Below are 26,615 nucleotides of genomic sequence, written 5' to 3' on the forward strand. Positions count from 1 at the left end.
TGTGTTGGTTATTGAAAGTTCAACCAAAAAGAAAATTTTCTTACCATTTAATCACACTCAAATGGTTGTAAACTTTTATGAATATTTATTTATTTTTATGAATATTATTGCTAACACAAAACAAGATATTCTTAGGATTGTTGGGGAAAAAGCGGCTCATTAAATTCTATAGTAGGAACAGGAAATACTATAGAAGTGGCTGTTTTTCCTAGCTTTGTGTTCAACAGAAGAAAGAAACTCAAACAGGTTGATGAATTAATAAATGATGATAGAATTTTAACTTTTGGGTGAACTATCCCTTTCATCTTTGACCCACATTTAATGGCTTGTTAATCTGAAATCTCAAAGGTCCGAAAGGTCATGTCAGAATCATTTGCTGGTGTCTTGTGGACTTGCTTCTGTCCAGTTTGCACCTACCTGTGTGATTCTCCGGCTGTGTGCGTCAGCAGCTCAGTGTTCATCCGCTACTCCAGGAGAGCCATCTGCTCACACAACACACACAACACACACACACACACACACACACAAACACACACACACACACACACACACACACCTCCTCTCTGTCCCGGGACGCAGGTTGAGTGGGTAAGCTGTGTCAAGTGGAATGTTGATGTGAATAAATAATGAAGGTGTTCTTTTTTTCTAGCATTTTTTTGTTACAATATAATCACAATTAACAGACAAGGCCAGGTTTAATATTCAGAAAAATCATCAAAACATTGCATATTGTCAGCTGAACTGTATATAGTTTGTGTCATTATCAGCAGAGCCTGCATCATTTCACAATTCATCATTATTATTTATATGTAATATATTATTTACAATCAAGTATTTACATGCTTTATAAACAGAATATATATTTATTTATTTTGTGAACACCTCCTGTATAATCATATTTATTTATTTTTTGCATTAAAAATGCAAACATGTGGGACTATAATACATTTTATCATGTTTTTCAGAAGACATTAGTTACAAATAAATTGTCAGGCATATTTAGAACAATAATAATTTAATAGCATAGACTCTATTTATGGAAATAATTATTTATTACTTTAAATCTCTATAATGCCACTCTTGTAAAAAAAAAAAAAAATACCCCTTTTTCAGCTGTAAGTTTAAACATTTACAATATAATAAATCTGTATGTACGTTTGTGTTTATTTGAATTGATTATAATGTTATGTTTATACACTTTAAAACAGTTCAGGATACATGAATATATATTTTTTCACTAAATGAGGGTGGTTCAATATTTTACACATATTTTGACATTTTATTTTCCCCAAAGTTATATGAAATGAAAGACAATTTAGGACATACATCTCTATCTATCTATCTATCTATCTATCTATCTATCTATCTATCTATCTATCTATCTATCTATCTATCTGTCTGTCTGTCTGTCTGTCTGTCTGTCTGTCTGTCTGTCTGTCTGTCTGTCTGTCTGTCTGTCTGTCTGTCTGTCTGTCTGTCTGTCTGTCTGTCTGTCTGTCTGTCTGTCTATCTATCATCAGTGGTTCTCAAATCTTTTTCATCAAGTACCACCTCAGAAAGAAATTGTCTCTCCAAGTACCACCATGAGCAGTATTGAAACACAGTAGCCCAGTAGGCCCAATAAAGCAGCTACAGTTCTGCACAGTTCAAAAATGTGGCAGATTAATTCCTATTATTAAGAATATTTATTATTGTCAGCCACTTTAAACATTATAAATAGTCTGATTAACATTGCAATGTGCTTATATGTAAAAAAAAAAAACAATCAAACAAACAAACAAACAAAAAAACTAAAAACGTCAACATTTAAATTAAATTGTGCTTTTAAAAGTTAAAAATGGTAGGTTACTGTACTTAAAAAGTAAAAAAAAAAAAAACTGCTGTACTTAAATGTACAGTACATACTTATAGTACAGTACATATTGTAGCCAATATAGTAGCCAATTCATCAACACTTGGAAATATTGCCTGGACCTTAAAAAAATATATGCTCTATGTCATCATATTCATATGTAAAATCATTTTTGATACATTTTGAAATATATGTAGCATGTACATATGACATAATTGATTCCTCCGCGTACCACTAGAAGGAAGCCTGCGTACCACTAGGGATACATGCCATGTACCACAGTTTGAGAACCACTGCTCTCTCTCTCTCTCTCTCTCTCTCTCTCTCTCTCTCTATATATATATATATATATATATATATATATATATATATATATATATATATATATATATATATATATGTATATATATATATATATTTCCCCACATCATTTCTCCTCTCAGCCTCTAAAACTCAGTCTGAAGTAGGACACAAACTCCTTTCTTTGATGCTTTTCCTCTAAGCAACATATCCACTTCAATTGCAGAGCCACTTATAATCCATGTGCATGAAGTCAGAGCAGAACCTGTCATACAGTATGAAGCAGTCGCACCTGATACACAAATAGCAAAGAGTTTCTAAAAGTTGTGTGTTTTAGGGTTAATAATGAACAGTCTCTCTCTTTCTTTATAATTTCACTCCACATTATTTGTAAACAACTGCATGGGATGGGCTCAGATAAGTGGTATGTAGAACAGATCCCTAGACACACACCAAGGACGCTACAAAGTAAAACTACGGGACGGTGCAGAACAGATGGAAGAGTATAAATATCTGCCCTCCTATACACACCATGTCAGCAAAAACCTGCCTTCAGGCTCAGTGTTCACATGATGAACCAGAACGAGACCACCATAGTAATGAGACCAGAGTGAGACCACCTGAGTAATGATTGAGACCGGAACGAGACCACCAGAGTAATTCGACTAAGACAAAGAGTTGCACAGTTATGACTAAGACTAGAACAAGATCACCACTGTAATGACGGAGACTAAAAGAAGACCACCACAGTAATGTCTGAGACCAGAATGAGACCACCACAGTAATGATGATCCAGAACCCCACAGCAATGAGAGACAACAATAAGACCACCAGAGTAATGAGACCAGAACTAGGCCACCATAGAAATGAGACCTAAATGAAACCACCACAATAATAAAACCAGAATGAGACCACCACAGAAATAAGTCCTAAACAAGGCCACAACAGTAATGAGACCAGAATGAGACCACCACAGAAATTAAACCTAAACGAGACAACCATAGTAAAGAGACCTAAACGGGAAAACCTCAATAATGAAACCAGAATGAGACCACCACAGAAATGAGACCTAAACAAGACCACAACTGTAATGAGACCACTACGGAAATGAGACCTAAACGAGACTACCATAGAAATGCTACGAAAACAAGACCACAGAAATGAGACCAGAGCGAGACCACCACAGTAATGAGACCTAAATGAGACCACCACAATAATGAGACCAGAACAAGACCACTCCTGAAATGAGACATAAACGAGACCCCCATAGAAACGAGACCACCACAGTAATGACTAAGACCACTGCAGAAATGAGAACTAAAACCCACCACAGTATTGATACCACAATGACACCACCACAAAAATAAGACCAGAATGAATCCACCACAGTAATGATAACAGAACGACACCACCACAGAAATGAGACAAGAACTAAATCACAACAGTAATGAGACCACCACATTAATGATAGACCAGAAAGAGACCTAAATGCAAACACCTCAGAAATCAGACCACAACAAAACCATCTCAGTAATAGGACCAAAACTAAACCAACACAGAAATGAGACTTACTCGAGACCACCACAGTAATGAGACCAGAACGAGACCACTACAGAAATAAGACCATGAACAAGACCATCTCAGTAGTGAGACTGAAATGAAACCAGGACATAAAAGAGACCAGAATAATACCACCACAGTAAAGAGACCAGAACAAGACCACCACAGAGATGAGATCATAACCAAGACCATCTCAGTAATGAGACTGAAATGCGACCAGCACAGAAATAAGACCAAAATAAGACCACCACAGTAATGAGACCAGAACAAGACCACTATAGCCATTAGGCCATGAACAAGACAACCTTTGTAATGAGACTAGATTGAAACCACCAGAGTAATGACTTGAAAATGAGACCACCACAGTCATGAGACCATAAACAGGACCATCTCAGTAATGAGATTGGGATGTAACCAGCACAGAAATGAGACCAGCATAGTAATGAGACCAGAAAAAGACCACCACAGAAATTAGACCATGAACAAGACCATCTCAGTAGTGAAACTAGAATGAAACCAGCACAGAAATGAGATTGGGATGAGACCACCACAGAAATGAGACCATGAACAAGACCACTACAGAAATGAGACTATGAACAAGATAACCTCTGTCATGAGACTGGAATGAAACCACCAGTGAAATGAGAACGCCATAGTAATGGGACCAGAATAAGACTACCACAGAAATGAGACCATGAAAAAGATCATCTCAGTAATGAGACTAAAATGAAACCAGCACATTTGTGAGACCAGAACGAGACCACTACAGAAATGAGACCATGAACAAGACCACATCTGTAATGAGATTGGAATGAAACCACCACAGTAATGACTTCAAAACAAGACAGCCACAGTAATGAGACCATGAACAAGACCACCTCTGTAATGAGACTGGAATGAAACCACCACAGTAATCACTTCAAAACGAGACCACCATAGTAATGAGACCATGAACAGGACCATCTCAGTAATGAGATTGGGATGAAACCAGCACAGAAATGAAAACGCCATAGAAATGAGACCACCACAGAAATTAGACCATGAAAAAGACCATCTCAGTAATGAGACTAGAATTAAACCAACACATTAATGAGACTTAAACAAGACCACCACAATAATGAGACCAAAACGAGACCACCACAGAAATAAGACCATGAGCAAGATCATTTCAGAAATGAGACTGGAATGAAACCACCACAGACATATGACAAGAATTTGACCACCGCAGTAATGAGATCAGAAAGAGACCACCACAGAAATGAGACCAGAAGGAGACCATCTCAGTAATGACACTGGAATTAAATCAGCACAGAAATAAGACCAGAATAAGACCACCACAATAATGAGACCAGAACAAGACCACCACAGAAATGAGATCATGAACATTTCCATTTCAGTAATGACACTGGAATGAAATCAGCACAAAAATGAGACAACCACAATAATGAGACCAGAACAAGACCACCACAGAAATGAGACCAGAAGAAGACCATCTTCGTAACGAGACTGGAATCAAACCAGCACAGGAATGATACCACCATAGTATTGAGACCAGAACAAGACCACCACAGAAATGAGACCAGAACAAGACCACAACAGAAATGAGACTATGAACAAGACGATCTCAGTAATGAGACTGTAATGAAGCCAGTACAAAAATGAGACCAGAATGAGACCACCACAATAATGAGAGCAGAACAAGACCACCACAAAAATGAGACCAGAAAGAGACCATCTCAGTAATGACACTGGAATGAAATCAGCACAGAAATTAGACCAGAATGAGACCACCACAATAATGAGACCAGAAAAAGACCACCACAGAAATGAGACAAGAAGAAGACCATCTCCGTAATGAGAATGCAATGAAACCAGCACAGGAATGAGACCACCATAGTATTGAGACCAGAACAAATCCACCACAGAAATAAGACCATCTCCGTAATGAGACTGGAATTAAACCAGTACAGAAATGAGACCAGAATTAGACCACCACAATATTGAGAGCAGAACAAAACCACCACAAAAATGTGACCAGAACAAGACCATCTCAGTAATGAGACTGGAATGAAACTACCACAGAAATTAGACCAGAAGGAGACCATCTCAGTAATGACACTGGAATGAAATCAGCACAGAAATTAGACCAGAATGAGACCACCATAGTGTTGAGACCAGAACAAGACCATCTCAGTAATGACACTGGAATGAAATCAGCACAGAAATTAGACCAGAATGAGACCACCATAGTATTAAGACCAGAACAAGACCACCACAAAAATGAGACCAGAACAAGACCATCTCAGTAATGACACTGGAATGAAATCAGCACAGAAATTAGACCAGAATGAGACCACCATAGTATTAAGACCAGAACAAGACCACCACAAAAATGAGACCAGAACATGACCATCTCAGTAATGACACTGGAATGAAATCAGCACAGAAATTAGACCAGAATGAGACCACCATAGTGTTGAGACCAGAACAAGACCATTTCAGTAATGAGACTGGAATGAAACCAGTACAGAAAAGAGACCAGAATTAGACCACCACATGAGCCTAAACGGATACAGCATTATCACAGTCTAATATATGAGGGGGAATTTAATCTTACATCGTTTTAGTGCTTGAAATGCCTTTCCATCTTTGACCTATTCATTTTTAAAGTAGCTTATTGATGAACTTAAATTCTTGGAGACAATACATGAATAATACTGTGCCCTCATTATAACTAGTTAATCAATTAATGAACTAATTAATCACTCTTTTTCTACAAAATTTTTTTAACAAATCACAGTTCACCTTCATCAAAACACAATGACTCAACAGTGGCTTCTTGTTTGCTTACAGCACTGTTATGGGAATGTGCCAGCAATGTGAAAGCGGTGCACCTGTACAGCCTGTAGCAGCTCTGACAGATGGGCAGCGCTTACGGCCGAGACGGGAACATTTCTACTGCCTCTGGGGGAACATGATGCTCCACGCACCGCCACTAGTATACTACATGATGTTCACCTTTATAAAACACGCTTAAACTCGCTTTTCCATGCACGCAATCCTCAGCACACTGCAGCCAATGCCTGCAGTCAGTCCAGGCTGGTGATGGAGGCTTAACACCGCATTGTTTGCTCAATATAGCACAGATCTCTAGAGGGAGCATCAGAAGGCCGGAGTTTCAACGTTCCCTCAAAATGCATGGGAAATTGGGTCACGCTGGGAATTTTCCTATTTTTGTGACAAACTGTTGTGTATTCTGGTGTTTGATCACTACTTTAACCTGGATAATTGTTGCATGATGCACAATTAAATGTCCCATTTTGGAAATCATTATATATATATATAGTAGCATGATGGCTTAGTGGGTAGCACTGTCAGCAAGAAGGTCACTGGTTTGAGCCCCGACTGGATCAGTTGACGTTTCTGTGTAGAGTTTGCATGTTCTCCAAGTGTTGGTGTGGGTTTCCCCCGGGTGCTCCAGTTTTCCCCACAGTCCAAACACAAGCGCTATACGCTTATTTCTCACGGCCGCCATTTTAAAACACGAAAGCGAGGCTCTCGTTCGGAAATATAGGATCAGCATTGTAAACATTGCAACAACATGCTGTGTGCATTGCAAACCTCCAGCTGTTGTTACGATTTCAAAATGCAGAAATGGTGTAAACATCACTTTAATATCATTCAGTTCAGTTTAATTGAAACAATTAAAAGCTTATTAGGCATCAAACAACATCACAATCTCTTTCAGAGTAATACGTCCAAGTGTCCTCCTAGGCTTCAGTTCATGGCAGCAGGTAAACACATTGACGATGCTTCCCTGCTTCAATCTATGTAACCCAGTGAGTGATAAAACGATGCAGTCCTCTGTAGCACACCATCGTGTTGTCTGTAATACTCAAAGATCTGTGTTGTCCTGGTACTGAACTTTTAAAAAACTTTTACTGCTGAGCCCGCTCATGAACGCCGCTGATTAGCCATAGTATTCACCAGTCCTCAACAGAAATGTCTGTGATTGGCTGTGAAGGTCATCAGCTCACCGCTCTTCACCGAGTGCTAACACAGATACACAGACATTGGAGCGTTTAAAGCTGCGAAGATTAGTCAATTCATCAGCAGATCGCTTGTTTGTGTTTGTGCTTGGTAAACATCGGTGAAGTGTGGTGAACTGATGACCTTCACGGCCAATCACAATCATTTCTGTTGAGCATGTGAACACCATGGTAAATCAGTGTTGTTTAAGAATGCCATCAACAGTGCCTTGAATGTTAGCGGGAAATAAAATTATTTTTTTTTTTTAGTACCGAAATTCGGTATTGTGACAGGTCTAATATTGTGAAAGAATCAGTTCATTAACTTGAGTTTGAAAAATGTGTGTTTGAGAAAGAAAATGTTAGCTAACTACTGCCATTTCCCTTAACTTAGCTGAAAATGAGGTCCGATATCCCTTTATATTTTAACTATTCATTCAGAACGGACCTTTGAGTCACTGGGAAGGTGGTGAAAGTATATATTTGTGTCGATTTCTCTTCGCTGATATGATATACAGCCAGGTACACAACATTTCTGTGTGACTCAGGCAATACTTCCAGGTTTCTTCCCACCGCAGCCGCGATTTCGGCTTTTAAAATTGAATTGAATAAACTAAATTTAATTTTCAAGATCTGATCTGCTGCTGCTTTCAGTAATATGGCAAAAAATGTCAAAAAAAATAGTGTTCAAACTCACATTGGTAGCACTTAACACTGACTTAAGCCCATAATCAGTACCTGAGGATATAACTGCCATAGCTGTATATGTGTAGCTGCCACGTTGCAGAAATTGAAACTGTTTCTAAAATAGAAATTCTGTGCATGGCCGTCACAGCTGGATTAAAACAAAGAAGTTGTAGATTAGAATAAAAAATTCATTTTAACATGGAAAATAGACCTTTTACTGCGTTTCGCGGCACTGCATTACATGTAGTTAGGACACTGTGTTAGGCTTTGTTAAAAAAAAAAAATAAAAAATAAATATATATATATATATATATATATATATATATATATATATATATATATATATATACAGGGCTCGAAATTAACTTTTTTACTTGGTAGCACCGGTGCTCCCAACTTCAAATATTTAGGAGCACCAAAAAAATTTTAGGAGCACCAGAAAAAATTTAGGAGCACCCACCAAAAATGATTGAGCACCGCTGCAAATTGTTTTTAAGGGATTTATTGTATTTTAAAACAACATTAATAGGACTGACAAAAACCAGAAACAACTATCTAACCAATGCTGCGAAGACATTGATATTTGTGTGCAATAATTCCAAAATGAATGTCTAATAATTAGGCCACAGAATATTAATGATGATAAAAAATAACAATAATAGTAACAATGAATTCCATTTCTCATTATGATACTGCCTTGAACGTGCATGAATGTAGGTTATCTGCTATTAAATGTCTGTTACTTTATGAAAAATAATTGTATAGTTTGCATAAAACAAAAATGAATCATTGCAGTAAGAAATATATATTTTGTACTGCTGTTTATAATATGCATGTCAATTTAATAAATAATATTTCTGCTACAAAACAAACAAAAGATTATAATAAATCATTCAATTCAATAATGAAAGCTGCAAAACAGTAATCAGTAAATAAATAAAAAAATAATATACACCTCAAACAAGAATAGACAAAAGAAAGAAAGTAAAGTCTCACTTCTATCACTCTTTAAAAGTTTTGGTTTCAGTTTGTTACAATTTAAAGGTTCAGTCTGAGCTGATCTTCATTTTTCTGTGTTTGTGGAAAGCAGGCGAGTCAGCCGACCCAATTTATGAGCAGGCAGAGCAGGATTCTTGCGATGACAACCGGCGCAATACCGCTGTTTGTTATGAGCCGCAGTTTCAGTGTAAACTTAGTAAAGGCGAGCTTCTTTGGCGATGATATGTACAGTATTAGATTAGACTTTTAGCGGACATTTGCGCTGAACACACAGTGAATGCAACGCATGGATATTCGGGCGCCTTCTTCAAGAAGCGCGTACTCGATTGATCTCAGCTGGCGGATCATTATTCACCACGTGACGTGTCATGATCGCTCTTATTTTGCGCCTGGTGGGGTTTGCAAACCTGTGTGCTTTAAGTTTTCACTCTTCAGCCGTTTGCATTTCCCGTGGTCATAAAAGCTCCTTCCCTGTCATCTGACAGCGGAAAGCCTTGAGTGAATGACAGCTAATATGAGACAATATAGCGGCAGGGAAGAGCGATTCAGCACGTTTTTACAAAAAATCAAAACAGGTCGCACTACAACCATTATCTGCAGTCGCACTAATGCGACCAAATATATTATAAGGTCGCATAGATTAATTTTCGGGCGCATATGCGACCAAAATGGTCGCAATTTCGAGCCCTGTATATATATACATATACATATATATATACATATTATCATTCATTTATTTTATTTTTGGCTTAGTTCCTTTATCAAAGCGGGGTGGTTTTTATATTTTATGTAGAAAATAATCATTTTTGTAACACTTTATATGTATGTGTGTGTGTGTGTGTGTATATATATATATATATATATATATATATATATATATATATGTATGTATGTATGTATATATATATATATATATATATATATATATATATATATATATATATACATACATACATATATATATACATATATATATATATATATATATATATATATATATATATATATATATATATATATATATATATGTATGTATGTATGTATGTATATATATATATATATATATATATGTATGTATGTATGTATGTATGTATATATATATATATATATATATATATATATATATATATATATATATATATATATATATATACATACATATATATATATATATATATATATATATATATATATATATATATATATATATATATATATACATACATATATATATATATATATATATATATATATATATATATATATATATATATATATATATATATATATATATATATATATATATACATACACACACATACATATAAAGTGTTACAAAAATGATTATTTTCTACATAAAATATAAAAACCACCCCGCTTTGATAAAGGAACTAAGCCAAAAAGAAAATAAATGAATGATAATATATATACATTTATGCCAACATGCAAGATATATATATATATATATATATATATATATATATATATATATATATATATATATATATATATATATATATATATATATATATATATATATATATATATATATTATATATGCTGTACATCCTGCATGTTTTTAGTGGATACCCTTCCAGCCACAACCCAGTATTGGGAAACACACATACATTCTTGCATTCACACATATACTGCCAATTTTATTTACCCAGTTCACTAATAGCGCATGTTTTTGAACTGTGGGGGAAACCGGAGCACCCGGAGGAAACCCATGCCAACATGCAAGATGCAAACTCCACACAGAAACACCAACTGGGCCTGCTGGGACTCGAACCAGCGACCTTCTTGCTTTGAGGCAACAGTGCTAACCACAGAGCCTCCATGCCGTTCCGTGCTCCAGTTTCACATATATTTAAATGATGCACTTAAATCGACAGTCAAAGGTCTTTTTGTTAAATAAAATAGAGAGTCGCAGCCTTACATATTTGCTCTTGAAGGGTAATAAATTTTGTAACAGAGCCTCTAATCCTTAGTGGATTATGGGACCATTATCCTGAAGCTACATTACATTTTTTATCAGTGTAACTTCATTAGATTTACTTATTTATTAATTTTCAAACACATTTTATTGCTATTTATCTAAGAAAACACAGTTTAGAATGTGATATATGCAAAATATAGGCCAAGTCCCTACACACACTGCTAGAGTAGAAAGGAGCATAAGGAATTTGGCATCTTGACAGTATTTCTGTGGACTTGATGAAGTGTTTTGGGCTGAAGTGTGTGTGGCAGATCTCAGTTAGTCTTCTTTCATGCTGGTGTATTTAATAACCCGTGAGCATGCAGCGGATTAGCAAGGGAAATGAGACACACAGAGGTATTTATTAGATACACAGCATGGAACTCATTAAACATCGTATCTGATCCAGATCATAGTTTAGATGAATATTAATCTCTGACAAAACAATAAATAAAAAAGATATGGACTGCATTATGATCTGGGCCTATTATATAGATTGAACTCTTGAAGGAAAGGGTCTGGTGGGATTGTAAAGTCAGCAGCAGACCGAGTTTGTGTTTGTCTGTGGTTTGAGGTGAATCTTCTGCTCTTCTTCTTTCATTGATTCTTCGTTAATTTGGAGAATGTGCTTCACAAGAAATTTAGCAGCTTCATCCACATTGATATTCTCCTGAGGAAAAGAAAAACAATAGTGGAATGTCTCTTTATGCACCTATTATAGGAACAGTTTAATAAAACTATATATTTAAAAAAAAAAAAAAAACTATTATTTAGAATCATAAAGAAATGTCAACATTATTATTTCACTTTAAGTCTAAATGAATAAATCCATTGCTTTCGTATTTGATTCTACTTTTAAAAAAGTGAGTAAACCCATTGGTTTTAAAGTTATTAGTTGACTACCTTAAGAAGTGAGTAAACCTGATGCTTCTAAAGTGATTAGTAGACTTTACTTTAAAAGGCATGTTAAATGGTTGCTTTTAAAGCGAGTAGTTGACTTTACTTTAAAATTGGAGTTAACTCATTGCTTTTAAAGCGATTAGTTGACTTTACTTTAAAATTCGAGTTAACTCATTGCTTTTAAAGTGATTAGTAGACTTTACTTTAAAAAAGTGGGTAAACCTGTTGCTTTTAAAGCGATTAGTTGACTTTACTTTATAAAAGTGAGTAAACCCATTGCTTTTAAAGCGATCAGCAGGGCCAGATGGAATCTGCGGACGTTTTTTTTGCTATTTCTGCAGAGAATTTTAAAAATTTTAGAAATCTGCGGATTTCTGCTGAATTATTTTGGGAGTATCATAACTAAATCCTTAATATGTGAAATAAAAAGTGATACATTTTTAACTTTTATTTAATGTTTAAATTACAAATCCAATTAGATTCACTTTATTTGGTAAACAAAGCAAGTCTCTCATTTAATATCTCTACTAAAAGACAGAAAATATTACTGTACAAACTGCATTGTGCATAAATCAGATAAACATTTTCATATTAGTCAATAATATTACTGTAATTAATAAAAAAACTGAATAAATTTAGATTTACACAAATTTACTCAAGTAAACAAACAGAATTAATGATGGGCTAAAAATCTGCAGAATTCTGTGGAATTCTGCGGAAAATCTGTGGAATTCTGCGCACGCAGATTCCGTGTAGGCCTAGCGAGTAGCGATTAGTTGACTTTACTTTATAAAAGTGAGTAAACCCATTAGCCGCGTTTCCACTATTGCGCCTGAAGCGAGCGAGCCAGGGCGAGCCAAGGCCAGTGGCGTTTCCACTGTCACTTCCGGGGCCTAATCGGGCCAAAGCGGGGCTTTCTTGGGGCCAGCGGCCGGCCTTTTTCGGCCCGCCGAATACCTTGGGCCAAAGAGGGCCAGCCGGGGCTTCGGGGCGGAGTGAAAGGAGAGGCGGGCACAGTTTTCCGATCGCACACGAGTACATGCGCCAAAAACATAAACAAATAAATAAGAGAAAGGAAACATCTGGAACAAATTAAAGCCTGGGGTCTTTTTTGCATATGACCGCCCTTATGTTTCTCTTTTAAATGTAAGGCTGTTGCATAAAATGATAGTTTTAATAAGTGACTTTTCTTTGCTGCATCTCTTTGATGTTTCAATAACGCATAATAATCTTTACACCATATTAAAGACACAGCAGACAGTAAAGGTTTTCAAGAGGTTTTGTCAAGTTTAATAAGTGTTTTTGTGCGTTTAGATAGCCTACCTGTGCGTGTGTGAGACCGAGGAAAAGAGCGCTCCATTCATAGCTCTGTTGATGCCGCGAGCGGCTTTTTTCTTTTCTTTTTATTGTTTTAATTTATTTTGGAGATAATACACTATATGAATACAACAATAAGACATTAAACTTTACAAATTTCATGTCCACTTTTTTAGGCTCAAAACAATAGTGTCATATCTAGATAAAATATCCCTTTATTGAAATAATTTAAAGAATTACAAATATATAATTACAGATTTTATTACAGATATAATAAAATCACATTAAATAAATAAAACAATATAAAACTAACAAAAGCTATAGCTGTAACAATTATGTACTATATCAGACTGTTTAAAATTTATATTAAACTTTCATTTTTCAAAAGCCTCTTTGAAAAAAAGATTTTAGATATTTTCTAAAAAAAAATAAAATAAATAAATAAACACCGGAAAATGTTTTAAATATTATTTATAAAGTATTTGGATGCGATGAAATTAATCAAATCATGCAAACAGAGCATTTTCGGGGTGAGTGAACGCAGAAACTAGGCAACCTTTTTTTCTGTCTTCCAGCTGCGCAGCACTTTTTTGACGGAGTAAACTGCAAGTAAAAATGTGTTCTGTGTCCTCAAACAAGTGTGTATGTTTTATATAACGTGGTAAAATTAAAAAAGGAAATTTTAAATACATAAAGAGCTTTATTAGTGCATAGCTGCTGAGTGCAACGAAATATAGGCAATATTTTATTACGTGCTGCTATGTGCTGAAACACTGAACACTTTCCTTTACTTAAGATATAATAAGCAACATCTTTAAATAAAGGGAATCACCTATTAAGTGTCATAAAGCCTATAGGGAAAAAAATCATGTTTCAGTTCTCTGCGGAGCATTTGGGATGAATGTTGGACAGCGTCTGTCTAGAGGGTGTTATAAAATACATTTTATATCGAGTTATTAACGGAGAATTTTATATATGTGGTGTTATATTATGGATGTTCCTCTGGATGGATGGGTTCCTCCGTTAGTGGCAAGACCACTGGATTTCGATGCCAATAGGCGGTCGGCGAGTAAATTAATATGATGAATGAAAACACACAGGTATGTGCGTATAGACATGCGTTGTACTGCTGTACAGTAAGTGTCATTTGTTTGTTTTGGTTGTAATCATTTTAATAGTTTCGTGATGATGTGATGGTGTGCTTTATCTGCATGATTCTCGCTGAAGTGGGCGGTTTGAGTGACGTTCGATTCGGGGGATGTTCTGGGGGCGGGGTTTGCGTGACACGCTGCGAGCTACTAGCCCCACAGTGGAAACGCGACATGATTTCGGCCTCACTGCTCAACCTCCCGGGCGATTGGCCCGGCCTGGCCCGATATAAGCCCTGGCTCGCACTGGCCTGATAGTGGAAATGCAAATGCAAATACAAGCAATTATTTTACTTAAAAGATTAATAAAGTAATTGTTTTTAAAGCAATAAGTTGACTTTTTAAAAAAATCAAGTTAACTCGTTGATTTTAAAGCGATTAGTTGACTTTAATGCAATTATTTGTCTTAAAAAGTGAGTAAACCCATTGTTTTTAAAGCAATTAGTTGACTTTGCTTTAAAAAGTGAGTAAACCTGTTGCTTTTAAAGTGATTAGTTGACTTAAAAAAGTGAGTAAACCATTACTTTTAAAGTGATTAGTTGACTTTACTTTAAAAAGCATGTTAATTCGTTGCTTTTAAAGTGATTAGTTGACTTTAAAGGCAATTATTTTACTTAAAAGATTAGTAAAGTCATTGTTTTTAAAGCGGTTAGTTGACTTTACATTAAAAAGTGAGTAAACCCATTACTTTTAAAGTGATTGTGGCGAGGGGGCGGGGCCGAGAGCCGTAGGAACGGAATGAGGCAACCGCGTAAGTGGATACACCAGGGGTGCGCACCGGCCTCGAATCCCAAGGAAGGAGCTCTGGGCTATAAGAGGAGGAACGATGGCAGAGGATGCCGAGAGAGGACTGGTCCGGACATATTGTTTTACTTTTGTTTTCAGTTTTTAAAGCGATTAGTTGACTTAACTTAAAAAAAAGTGAATGAACTCATTGTTTATAAAACAATAAGTTGATTTTACTTTAATGATGTAAACGATTCACATATTAATAATTCAAATGGTGCACATGTTTCATTTACTTAAAGGTTCAGTAGGTGATGTGCCTAAATGCTAAACGGTTAGCATAATATCTGTCAAATACAAAATTTACTTTAATCATTACTATTGGAACATGAAGAGACGTTCAAGCAGCACAACAAAAATGTTTCTGAAAACAATCACCTACTGCACCTTTAATACTTTTTAAACAAAAGTGTTTACTCACTTTTTTAGGTAAGGTCAACTGATGGCTTTTTATAGAGTAGAGACAAATGATATGGCTTTGAACGTTCAAAACCCAATCGAAGATTCCAAAGTTGATCTTTAGTATGTCAACAATATATATCCTGTCTGATACCCCCCCCCCCCCCCACCCACCCCTTTGCTTCTTTCCCCATATTTAGCCTAATAATAATAATAATAATAATCCAGTCACCTTTGCTGAAGTCTGAAAGCACCCAGTAAACCCCTTCTCCTGGCAGAGCTTCTCCAGAAGGGATGCGTTCCTCCGGCTCACTTTAGTCTCATCACATTTATTAGCCAGCAGAACAGCAGGGATTGGATGGCCATTTTTCAACATTACTTGACAATCGAGTTCACGTTTCCAGTTCAGAGCCCCATCCAGCGATGAGCCGTTTGTCAGGTCGTATACTACAAAAGCACCACTGGATCCCCTAAAGTACACACGATTCAGTCCTCGCACACGCTCTTGACCTAAATAAACAAACACTGTTAATCAGAAAACACCACATTATGCTTTAAGATGCAGACGGAGTCTTCCGGTTTGACAAAGAAAGAAAAACATGATGTATTTCAGCTTAATATGGCATGGGATATTTTATTGCCAGGGCCCGGTTTTTCAAAAGGTTTAATCTGGATAAAATTGATCCAGATTTAGTAATCCTGTTTTTGCGATCCGTGATCACATAATCCAGCTTACTTTTTGAGCCAGTTTTTCAAAGCAACATCGGATTGGATCAATCTGATCCGAATAGGAACTTTTCAGGATCACTAAATCTGGATAACCAGTGCTCAAACAGGATAGGACATCACAATGTAGAACTATAGATATGTAAAGAGCGAGTAGAATAGCCAGCGTGGGGCCAATATAACTTTATTTTTATTTGAAATGAAAACTAAAAAGAATTTAATAATTATTAAAATAATAATAAATAATAAAAACAAGAAAAACCCCACCCCATCCTCTTTCAGCAGTCCACTCATCTGAGACCTACAACACTGTACATTGAGGATATTTATAATAAGTTTCAAATATAGATGTAAATCAAAAAAAGACTTAATGTCAAAAACTCAACAATAATTTCCGACTTCCTCATCTGATGTGGAGAGACCAGCTTGTCTGAGCGTAGCCTTTAGGAGGCGAATCTCAAGTCATTGGCCTTGGTTTGCTGCAGTTTGGTTAGAGTCAGTTGTTTCTCTGCCAGACGAAGCTGTGCTTCTGCCCTTTCAGTCTCTTTTTGCAATTGTTGAAAGTGATTTCAAATATCAGCGATTGCCATTCTTTGCAATTTTTTTTTTGTTATTCTGTAATCATTGCATGCATCACTAATAAATATTCTAAAAAGAAAAATATTTTCCATTGTGATGAATATATATATCAATTAGTGACAGAATAAAATTGATTGTTTTTGGTCAGTTTTGACAGCTGTTTGGGGGATTATTTTATGAGGCCAAACTCTTTCTACTTTGCTGTAGGCCTATACTGAAAGGCTGAATACGTTAAAGCCTATACTTACTATAGCCTGACAGATGAACAAATAAAATTAAAACCTTATGAATAAATAGTATATCTCGTAAGATACTGCATGATCCAAAAATAGTATTGTTTAATACATTTTTTAAGTTTTCATTACATTTTGGACATGAAATCCACGCTAAATCCACCCTTCTGATGGGATCAGTTTAATCCAGGATTTTTGGATCAAAGTGATCCAGATCCTACAAAAGAGGTCTGAAAAACCCAAACTAAAGGTTTGATCCGGATCAAAACCAAGATTGGATTACGTGATCTAATCCGATTACGTAATCCGTTTTTTCTTTTGAAAAACCCATTTTCAAAATTTGATTCAATCCCTTATCCAAAATCCTAGTGGATTACTTTTGAAAAACCGGGCCCTGGATATTAAGGTCAATAAATAGTTAATAATTAACAGACATTTGTCGTCATTCTTGCCTTTATACAGTACCATTTACTCAACATATTAAAGTCTGAGTTGATGATCTACAACAAATGTAACCAACAAAATTCTACAAATGATGATTAAAAGACTTACCAGCTATATCCCAAAGCTGCAATCTCACTCGTGTGTGAGCGTCCCAATCGATAACCTTCATAGAAAAATCCACACCTATACTGGTTTTCAACTCCTCGTAAAACTGATTCCTCACATAGCGTTTAACAAAGCTGCTCTTCCCAACTTTATGGTCTCCAATCACCAAAACTTTAAATAAATGTTCAGTGCATCCTAACTCTGAGTCTCCTGACATTTTCCTCATCAGAAAAGAATGACCTAGTTCAGACTTCACATCTGCTGGCTGGCTAACACAGAGTTTTCAGCATGAAAACGGTAAAACAAAGTTAAACCAAAGGTCAAAGTTCATCCATTTTAAGCACAGCTTGTATAAAGTGACAGCGAGACACGCAGGTGTTGTAGACAGTTCTTTAAGATGGTCATATGAAAGCAATAACTGGTCACACTTTGGGAAATTATTAACTAAACATCTATTGCAGCAACAACCCTGAGAGCTTATTTACAAAAATGTACAGTTTGTATCATAAACCTAATAAAACATGCTCACTGAAATGTTAATGGGGTCCTATTATGCCCTTTTTCCAAACTAATGTCAGTTTCACGAGACATCAGAATGTGCCTGTTAAGATAAAGCTCAAAATACAGATTATTTCTTATAGCATTCTACACATGTCTCTTTTTGGGTGGTCTCTTTAAATGCAAATCAGCAGCTACTTTCCGCCCCCTTTCCCAGAAGAGGGCGGAGCTTTTATATCATGTCCCTCAGCTACTCCAGCAACAACAAATAAAACATCTGCGTGTTGTATTGTCAGCAATCTTTGTGGAAAGTTACTTTTGAATGCATCACAATACTGAGTTACTCCCCCAAAAAAGTTACTTGTGGCTTTAATTAGTTACTTTTTATGGAAAGTAATGTGCCACGTTACTTTTGATCCCATATATACAGATTAATAAAGGTTTAAAGCAATGCATTTGCTATTTTTGTACATTTTACCTCTGTCCGTTAATACATTCCCATTTTCCTTAACTTTCATTCATTCATTCATTCATTCATTCATTCATTTTCTTATCGGCTTAGTCCCTTTATTAATCCAGGGTCGCCACAGCGGAATGAACCGCCAACTTATCCAGCACATTTTGACGCAGCGGATGCCCTTCCTGTTGCAACCCTCTGGGAAACATTCACACACACACACACTCATACACTACAGACAGTTTTAGCCTACCCAGTTCATCTGTACCGCATGTCTTTGGACTGTGTGGGAAACCAGAGCACCCGGAGGAAACCCACGCAAACGCAGGGAGAACATGCAAACTCCACACAAAATTTCCAACTGACCCAGCCGAGGCTCGAACCAGCGACCTTGCTGTGAGGCGACAGCGCTACCTACTGTGCCACTGCGTCACCTTCCTTAGCTTTCATGCGTTCAAAATAACGAGAATACGTCCATCGCAGAAATGTAAGCTCTGCCATCTTGGTTTCTGTCTGTTCCTGTGTTCTCTCGTTATGTGCATGATTCAACATGACTGCGGATTTTAAGTCAGCAATTTATTATTATTTTTAAACAAATTAATTAAACTAAAATAACTCAAATATTATTACTTTTTTAAGTAATGGGTTACTTATTAATTAGAACAGTAGTATTATTACGTAACTCGCGTTACCCCCAACACTGATTGTCAATTTAAACTATTGATATAGTTTTCTGAGAGAAGCTGATTGGTTCAGCTAGATGATTGGCTCAACTAGATTTGGCCCAGATGTTAAAAGTTTATATGTGGGCCATGCAAGTTTGGCCTGTCTTGACCGACATTTAAAACACATTAAAAATATTTTTGAGTAAAGAAGAAAAATCCACTAATCAGGTCGCTTAGAAAAAACACGCCCATTGTGTGCTTAAAGCACAATTCTTCATAGGCTTTTCAATTTCATTGCAATCCTGACACACCAACCTATCTGACCCAGTTCAAGCCCAGTTATGAGTTATTAACGTGGCTGAGACTTGACCCAGATATGGTCCATGTTTGGCCTTGGTCTGGAAGACAGTTTTGGTCCATTCATGTACCGTAATTCACTACGGCATGTGGGCCAAGCATAACCTGATTGTGTGGGCCAGAGCTATGCCAGAGAAAGTTTGGTGTGTGGGATGACATGGTCTCCAGAAGACCAGTCAGAGAGAGACGATGGATAGCAGTTCCTCCATTTTTTTAAGCTTGTGTCAGTTCATTTATACTGAAACAAGCGTTTCCAAACTAAAATGGGGTCTTAAAGGTACAGTATGATTAACACCTAGTGTTTGAACTAAATACTGCAGTCTAACTTTAAAATATTGGAGAATTTTTTTCACACTCTGTCGACAACTTGACACACATGCAGGTTGCCAATCGAGCCCTAAACTTTAAGCTGATCAGTTAATGTTTGCGCTTCAAATATTTATTTGCTAATTATTTGTTAAAAAAAAAAAAAAAAAAACTCATAAATCCAATGTCATATGTTGGAAGCTGCTACAGAGGTTGAATTTACTAAAATTAAATACCCAAAATAGAATTGGGTGAACAGCCAGTGGGCGGAGTTACACAAACCCAAACAAAGACAGATTCTGACATGGAATGCACATTTTATATCAGAATTACTGACGTTTGCATGGTTTTTAATCAAACATATTATGATTTTATGCTTATCATATTTATGCTTTAAAGGAGTCAAAAAGCTTACAGCACCTTTAATTCACATTAAGAGTGGATGCCAGGTGTAACCGTAATAAAACCTGTTCATTTTTAAAACAAAAATGCACTAGTGTAAACGGCACCTTGGAGTTATTGAGAACTTGTTACTTTGCAAATCTTTTTCAAGCTCAAACAGAAACATTATGAAATCAAGCAAGCGTAAAAAGCATAACAGGACCCCATCATAATAAGCCAAGCGATATCTGAAACATACAGATGAACTACATTTGATCTGTAAACACAGATTATCTTAACATACCTACAGTATATCCATACGGTATGCAGCAGGACAGCAACGATTCATTCAAAATATATAATAGCACAAATGTTTCCTTAAAGCTAAAGTATAGTTTCAAGAGTCTAGTTTGCAATCTAATGACACATACTGCAATGCAACAGAAATAAAAAGAAAACTTACGTCATATTCATTTCAAATTGATAACAATGTTTCCCAAACACAATCATCTTTTCTTGATTAAAAAAACTATGATATTTATTTTACACAGGACTCAAATGGTCATAACATTTAAGAAGATTTTGCTGTCTAAAGGTTTCAGAGCATATAAGCGGACTCGTGATACATTCTGGAGAAACTGCCGTCGGTGGCCCTGTTGAGCACTAGGGTTCTTATATCTTTATTAAAACACTGACTGTACGAAGCAAAATCAGTAATAATTATAATAATATTGCCAGATACAGATGTAGAAACAGAACAATCAATAATGTCTAATCGGAAGTTCATGTACAGTTAAAATTCAAAATTATTAGTTTTTTATTTTCTTTTTAAAATATTTTCCAAATGATGTTTAACAGAGGAAGAAAATATTCACAGTATTTTCTTACGTATGATATTTTTTCTTCTTGATAAAGTCTTATTTTGGCTAGAATAAGAGTTTTCAATAAAAAAATATACAGTTTTCAATTAAAAAAAACATTTTAAGGTCAATGTAGCTTTTAGCGCTAGTTCTACCAGGAAGACTATGTTTGGCGCAATTTGTTGCTATTTTCAGACCAGCGCAACTCTAATTTTCACGTTTTGCACCATGTTGTTTAAATAGCAATTCAATTTGCTCTACTTTGTGGACTCATGGGTGTGCTGGTCTAAAAAGAAGTGTTTTAGGACGCATTGTTGGTGTGGTGCTATTTTGAAGAACTGAAATACACTGCGCCATTGACCAGCTAAAAGCAGGTCTAAAGTCCAGCGCATAGTGCGTTAGTTATGCGCCTATGCAGGTCCAAACGCTTAAACATTGCTTAATACACACAGGATGTATGGCAATACACAAATATCTTTGCATATGAACACAAATTAAAGGATTAAAATGTTACAAAAATTATTATTTTCTACGTAAATAAACCACTGCCTCTCAGGTTTTGGAGACATCTGCATCACCATATGGGGCATAAGAATAGGATGCGTGTTTGGATATAACAGTTTTTTTTAACACACTTTATTATTGTTGTTCATTTATTTGTTTGCTGGAAATTAGAACTGAATTTAGAAATAGTTTTGAAACAAATTTTTGAGCTTAACAGATGAAATTAAATATGTAGGCTAATAGATGTCTTCAGTGAAGTGCGTACAACACTGTTTCCTTATCCACGAAAGTAAAGGAGTAAAGAGTAAAAGTAAAGTAAAGAGGCTGAATGGAGGAGGCTCGTTCTTTATCCTTGTGCTGCAGATGGTCTGTTTTCTCGCTAGTAAAGCGTTCAGTTTTTACTCTTAAAAAGTCTGCCATGTAAAATGCGCCATATCACGACCCAACTGACTCTGAAAGAGAAATGAGAGATGAGACTCTGATTGGTTTAATGACCGTTATGCTCAAAACACACCTATAACTCATTAAGTGAATAAACACAGCCCTGTTAGACCATGCGCCAGGGCGTAGAGCCTATTTTTCCATCCTTAAAATAGCAAAAGTGGATTCGGACACGCTCCTAATGCTTTAGCGCTGTGTGCTGTGGACTTAAATCAGTAAAAAATAGAACCCCTAATGTCACGTCATTTATCACAATCTGTTCCAATCAATAGCACAAGAAATATACAAGCTGTCCAATTCATCTTTGTGGTTGTAAGACAGATGCGGATGTTCACCTGCCATCCTCCCTACCACCACCAGGTTGGCCCTGTCCAGGGGGGAAGGCTCCATCTCTGCCTTCGTCCTAGGCAGCCATAGCTAGATCTACAAACTTTTAATTCAAGCCTTGGACAGGGCCTCCGCCAAATAAATCATACTTTTTGTCAAACAATACTCATCAAATAAACGTAATTCAAAACCAAAAATTTTCTCCCTGGTCTTTCTGGTAGGAACATTATCTATTAATAGGGATGTAACGGTATTGTAAATACCGTCATACCGCAATATTAATTTTTTTCGATATTACCGTAGTCGCATGACTCGGTAAAACTATAGGTCTTCTGAGAAAATTTGCTCAGGCGAATGAAGCGAACGGGAGGTAGCGGAAACTACAATTCCCATCAGCCCAGGCTTGGCCATAATCCCTTGCGGTCTGTTGTCGCTACAGAACCGTTAATGCGGAAATGGAGTGTGCTGCTAGAAGCGGGGATCAAAAAGAGCTGGAAAACCCTAAAGCGGGTGTTGTCGCCGCGCGCGTACTGAATAGCCGTGTTGTCGCGTGAGTTCTTATCAGCTGTGTTGTCGCGCGCGTACTGTAAAGCGGGGACGGAGGGTATGTCACGTCGCGGGGGCACTTTTGATCATTTTGGAAGGGAACTTTCTATCCAAGACTAAAAAGGGCATGTGCACTGCACAGGTTGAGCACTGTGTGTGCACGTGCCTGCAAGTTGGGGAATACGACTAATCAGTCATGGGGACTGCAGAAACACAGCACACTGTTCAGATTGATGCAGACATGAGATCTCTATCTCACTCATGGTTTGTCTTCTCAAGTGGGGGAAAGACAATGCACAACGTTACCCCACTGCTGTCAACCTGGGCCAAGTCATATCTCTCTTGTCCCAGAAACCTCAGTCCCAAATGAGAGGGTTTTTTTTCTGTTGCAGGGGACATTGTAAATGCCCAGAGATACCAGCTTTTACCAGATTATATTTATATGATAATTTTCCTTTAAACCCATCTCTATCTAAGTGAGTGAGTGATTAAATGTTGAATGTGATGAGTTTTCAACACTACTAAATTGAAACTTTATTTTTTTTACATGGTTTAATATTTTTTTGTTATTAAAATTGAAGTTCCTGTTTCAAAGCTTACAGATAGATGACTAATTTGTATGTCATTGACACTTTTGGCACTTTTTTGGAGTATTTTCATAAGTTTTGTTTTTTCCTGTAAATGATTCAATAAATACCGTACCGTGACATTCATACCGAGGTATTACCGTACCGTGAAATTCTGATACCGTTACATCCCTATCTATTAACCTTTAATAATTAACCTAGTTAAGCCTTTAGATGTCACTTTAAGCTGAATACTAGCATCTTAAAAAATACCTAGCTAAATATTATGTGCTGTCATCATGACAAAGATAAAAGATATCAGATATTAGAAATTAACAACTAAAACTAGTATGTTTACAAAAAAAAATGGGGGAAAAATGGGGAAAAAAAATCTAATCTCTGTTAAACAGAATATGGGAGAAAAAAAATAAAAGGGGGGGGGGGGGGGGTGGGGGCTAATAATTTAGGAGGGTTAATAATTCTGAATTCAACTGTACATAACTGGCTCTAAGTTATGACCATTTAAATCCAGGGCTATACAGTACATTAAGTATATTTAAAATTGCTTCATTATTAATAAAAATACAAACATAAATAGAATAAAATCAATATATATATATACACAGTTCCTAATGTACTTTAAACACACAAAACTATACAAAAATCACAATATAAAACAATACAGCAAAATACAGTTACTGCAGTATTTGACAATGGCACTTAAAAACTACCCATTTGTTTTGCTACATTTTACTTCTAGGCGTTTGTAATCTATTGACATTATTCTTCATGTATGTGCAAGCGCTGCCAATGAAATTTGTTTAGCTCAAGACTTCCGGTTTCATTCACTTCCATTGATATTTAGATGTTAAAAACAGCTCGTTATGCGTCTTGATGATGCAAACTGATATTTTCTTGTTATATTATTCTCCTTTTTATGTACAGTCATGAACACACTTGTTTGTAAAGCAAGTAGTTTGACCGGTTATGATTCCTAGTCATTTCTCCCATAGACAACACTGAATCAGAAGTTCTAAAGCAATCTTGAAAACGAGGGCACTTGCATTTCGAAGAATAAGGTCTATACGCTTAGTTTACTGCATACATGATGCTTTAACTACACTTAACACCTTCAGATGGGCTTATAAAAGTCATGAAGAATGATTGTATAAAACACTAAACACATTGAATTCAACTGCACATTGTTTGAATTCTTAAATCTTGGCTTTCTGCTACCTTGGATATGAAAGCAGTCTATTATGAATAGCATTAACGGCTCAGAATATACAGCATTACAATGACTGGTGTTGGTTTCATGTCAACTACTGCTGCCACACTAAAGCAAGTGATAGTGACAGAAATCTGCATGTTTGGGCTTTTGCTGATACTCAATCCAGAACTGATTTAGGGTCCAAAATGAACTCCTTAACTTATTATAAATAAAGATGATATAAAATGACTAAATAAAAAGTGGTAAAATAGTCTGATTTTTAGATAGTCTGCCTTATATACATTCATTTTTTTCAGCTTGGTCTCTTTTTTATCAGGGGATGCCATGGCGGAATGAACCACCAACTATTCTGGCATATTTTTTTACGCAGCGGATGCCCTTCCAGCTGCAACCCAGTAGTGGGAAACACTCATACACTCTCATATTTACACACACTCAGCCAATTAAGTTTAGTTAATTCACCTATAAGCCGGGACTCGAACCAGTGACCTTCTTGCTGTGAGGTGACAGTGCTGACCACTGAGCCGTGTTAGTGTGGGTTTCCCCTGGGTGCTCTGGTTTCCCCAACAGTCCAAACACATGCACTGTAGGTGGATTGAATCAGCTAAATTGGCTGTAGTGTATGAGCGTGTGTCTAAATGAGTGTGTATGGGTGTTTCCCAGTACTAGATTGCAGCTGGAAAGGCATCCGCTGTGTAAAACAAATGCTGGATAAGTTTGTGGTTGGTGACCACTGATAAATAAAGGGACTAAGCTAAAGCTGAATGAAAGAAAACAAAACTTACTGACTAATTTAACTTCATTTAACTATTAAGACAATGTACTGCATATATGCTTAGTTTAACTTAAAGTGGCAATTTACAAACATAAATCAATCAATCAATCAATCAATCAATCACATAAAACACATTTCTTTGTGTTAAACAGTAATTGGGAAAAATAAAAATATACAAATAGGTGGGGGGGGGGATTTGCTATTAAGATTGCTATTAATTCCAACTTCACCTGTATGTACTACAATAACTCAATTAACACAATAGATAGATAGATAGATAGATAGATAGATAGATAGATAGATAGATAGATAGATAGATAGATAGATAGATAGATAGATAGATAGATAAATAAAAATTTTAATCTGAATATAAAACTAAAATACACAAAAATAAAAACGTCTACATATTGCACAAAAAAATCTTCTTCCAGTGTTCATTTTGGGTCAAAATTATTGCTCTTTATGCTAAAAAATAAGCATAAAACCCATGCTTTCTTTGCATTAAACAGAAATTGGAAAAAAATATATACAAGGTTGCTATTAATTCCGACTTCAACTGTATGTACTACAATAACTCAATTAACACACAAATAATAAATAAATAAATAAATAAATAAATAGCTAAATGAATAAATAAAAAGATAGATGAATGAATAAAAA

General features: G+C 36.0%; 1 protein-coding gene across 1 annotated transcript; it reads right to left on the reverse strand.

Moving 5' to 3' along the window:
* Positions 1 to 11,747: 11,747 nt before the first annotated feature.
* rab32b (RAB32b, member RAS oncogene family) lies at positions 11,748 to 20,471 on the reverse strand. Its single transcript, XM_021473080.3, has 3 exons — positions 18,045 to 20,471; positions 16,187 to 16,464; positions 11,748 to 12,074 (listed from the first exon to the last, which is right to left on the reverse strand). Exons 1-3 carry the CDS (start codon positions 18,265 to 18,267, stop codon positions 11,940 to 11,942), a joined length of 636 nt encoding a protein of 211 aa, XP_021328755.2. The 5' UTR covers positions 18,268 to 20,471; the 3' UTR covers positions 11,748 to 11,939.
* Between the last annotated feature and the right edge of the window lie 6,144 nt (positions 20,472 to 26,615).

Source organism: Danio rerio, chromosome 17, assembly GCF_049306965.1.
Source record: "Danio rerio strain Tuebingen ecotype United States chromosome 17, GRCz12tu, whole genome shotgun sequence".
Lineage (NCBI taxonomy): Eukaryota > Metazoa > Chordata > Actinopteri > Cypriniformes > Danionidae > Danio > Danio rerio.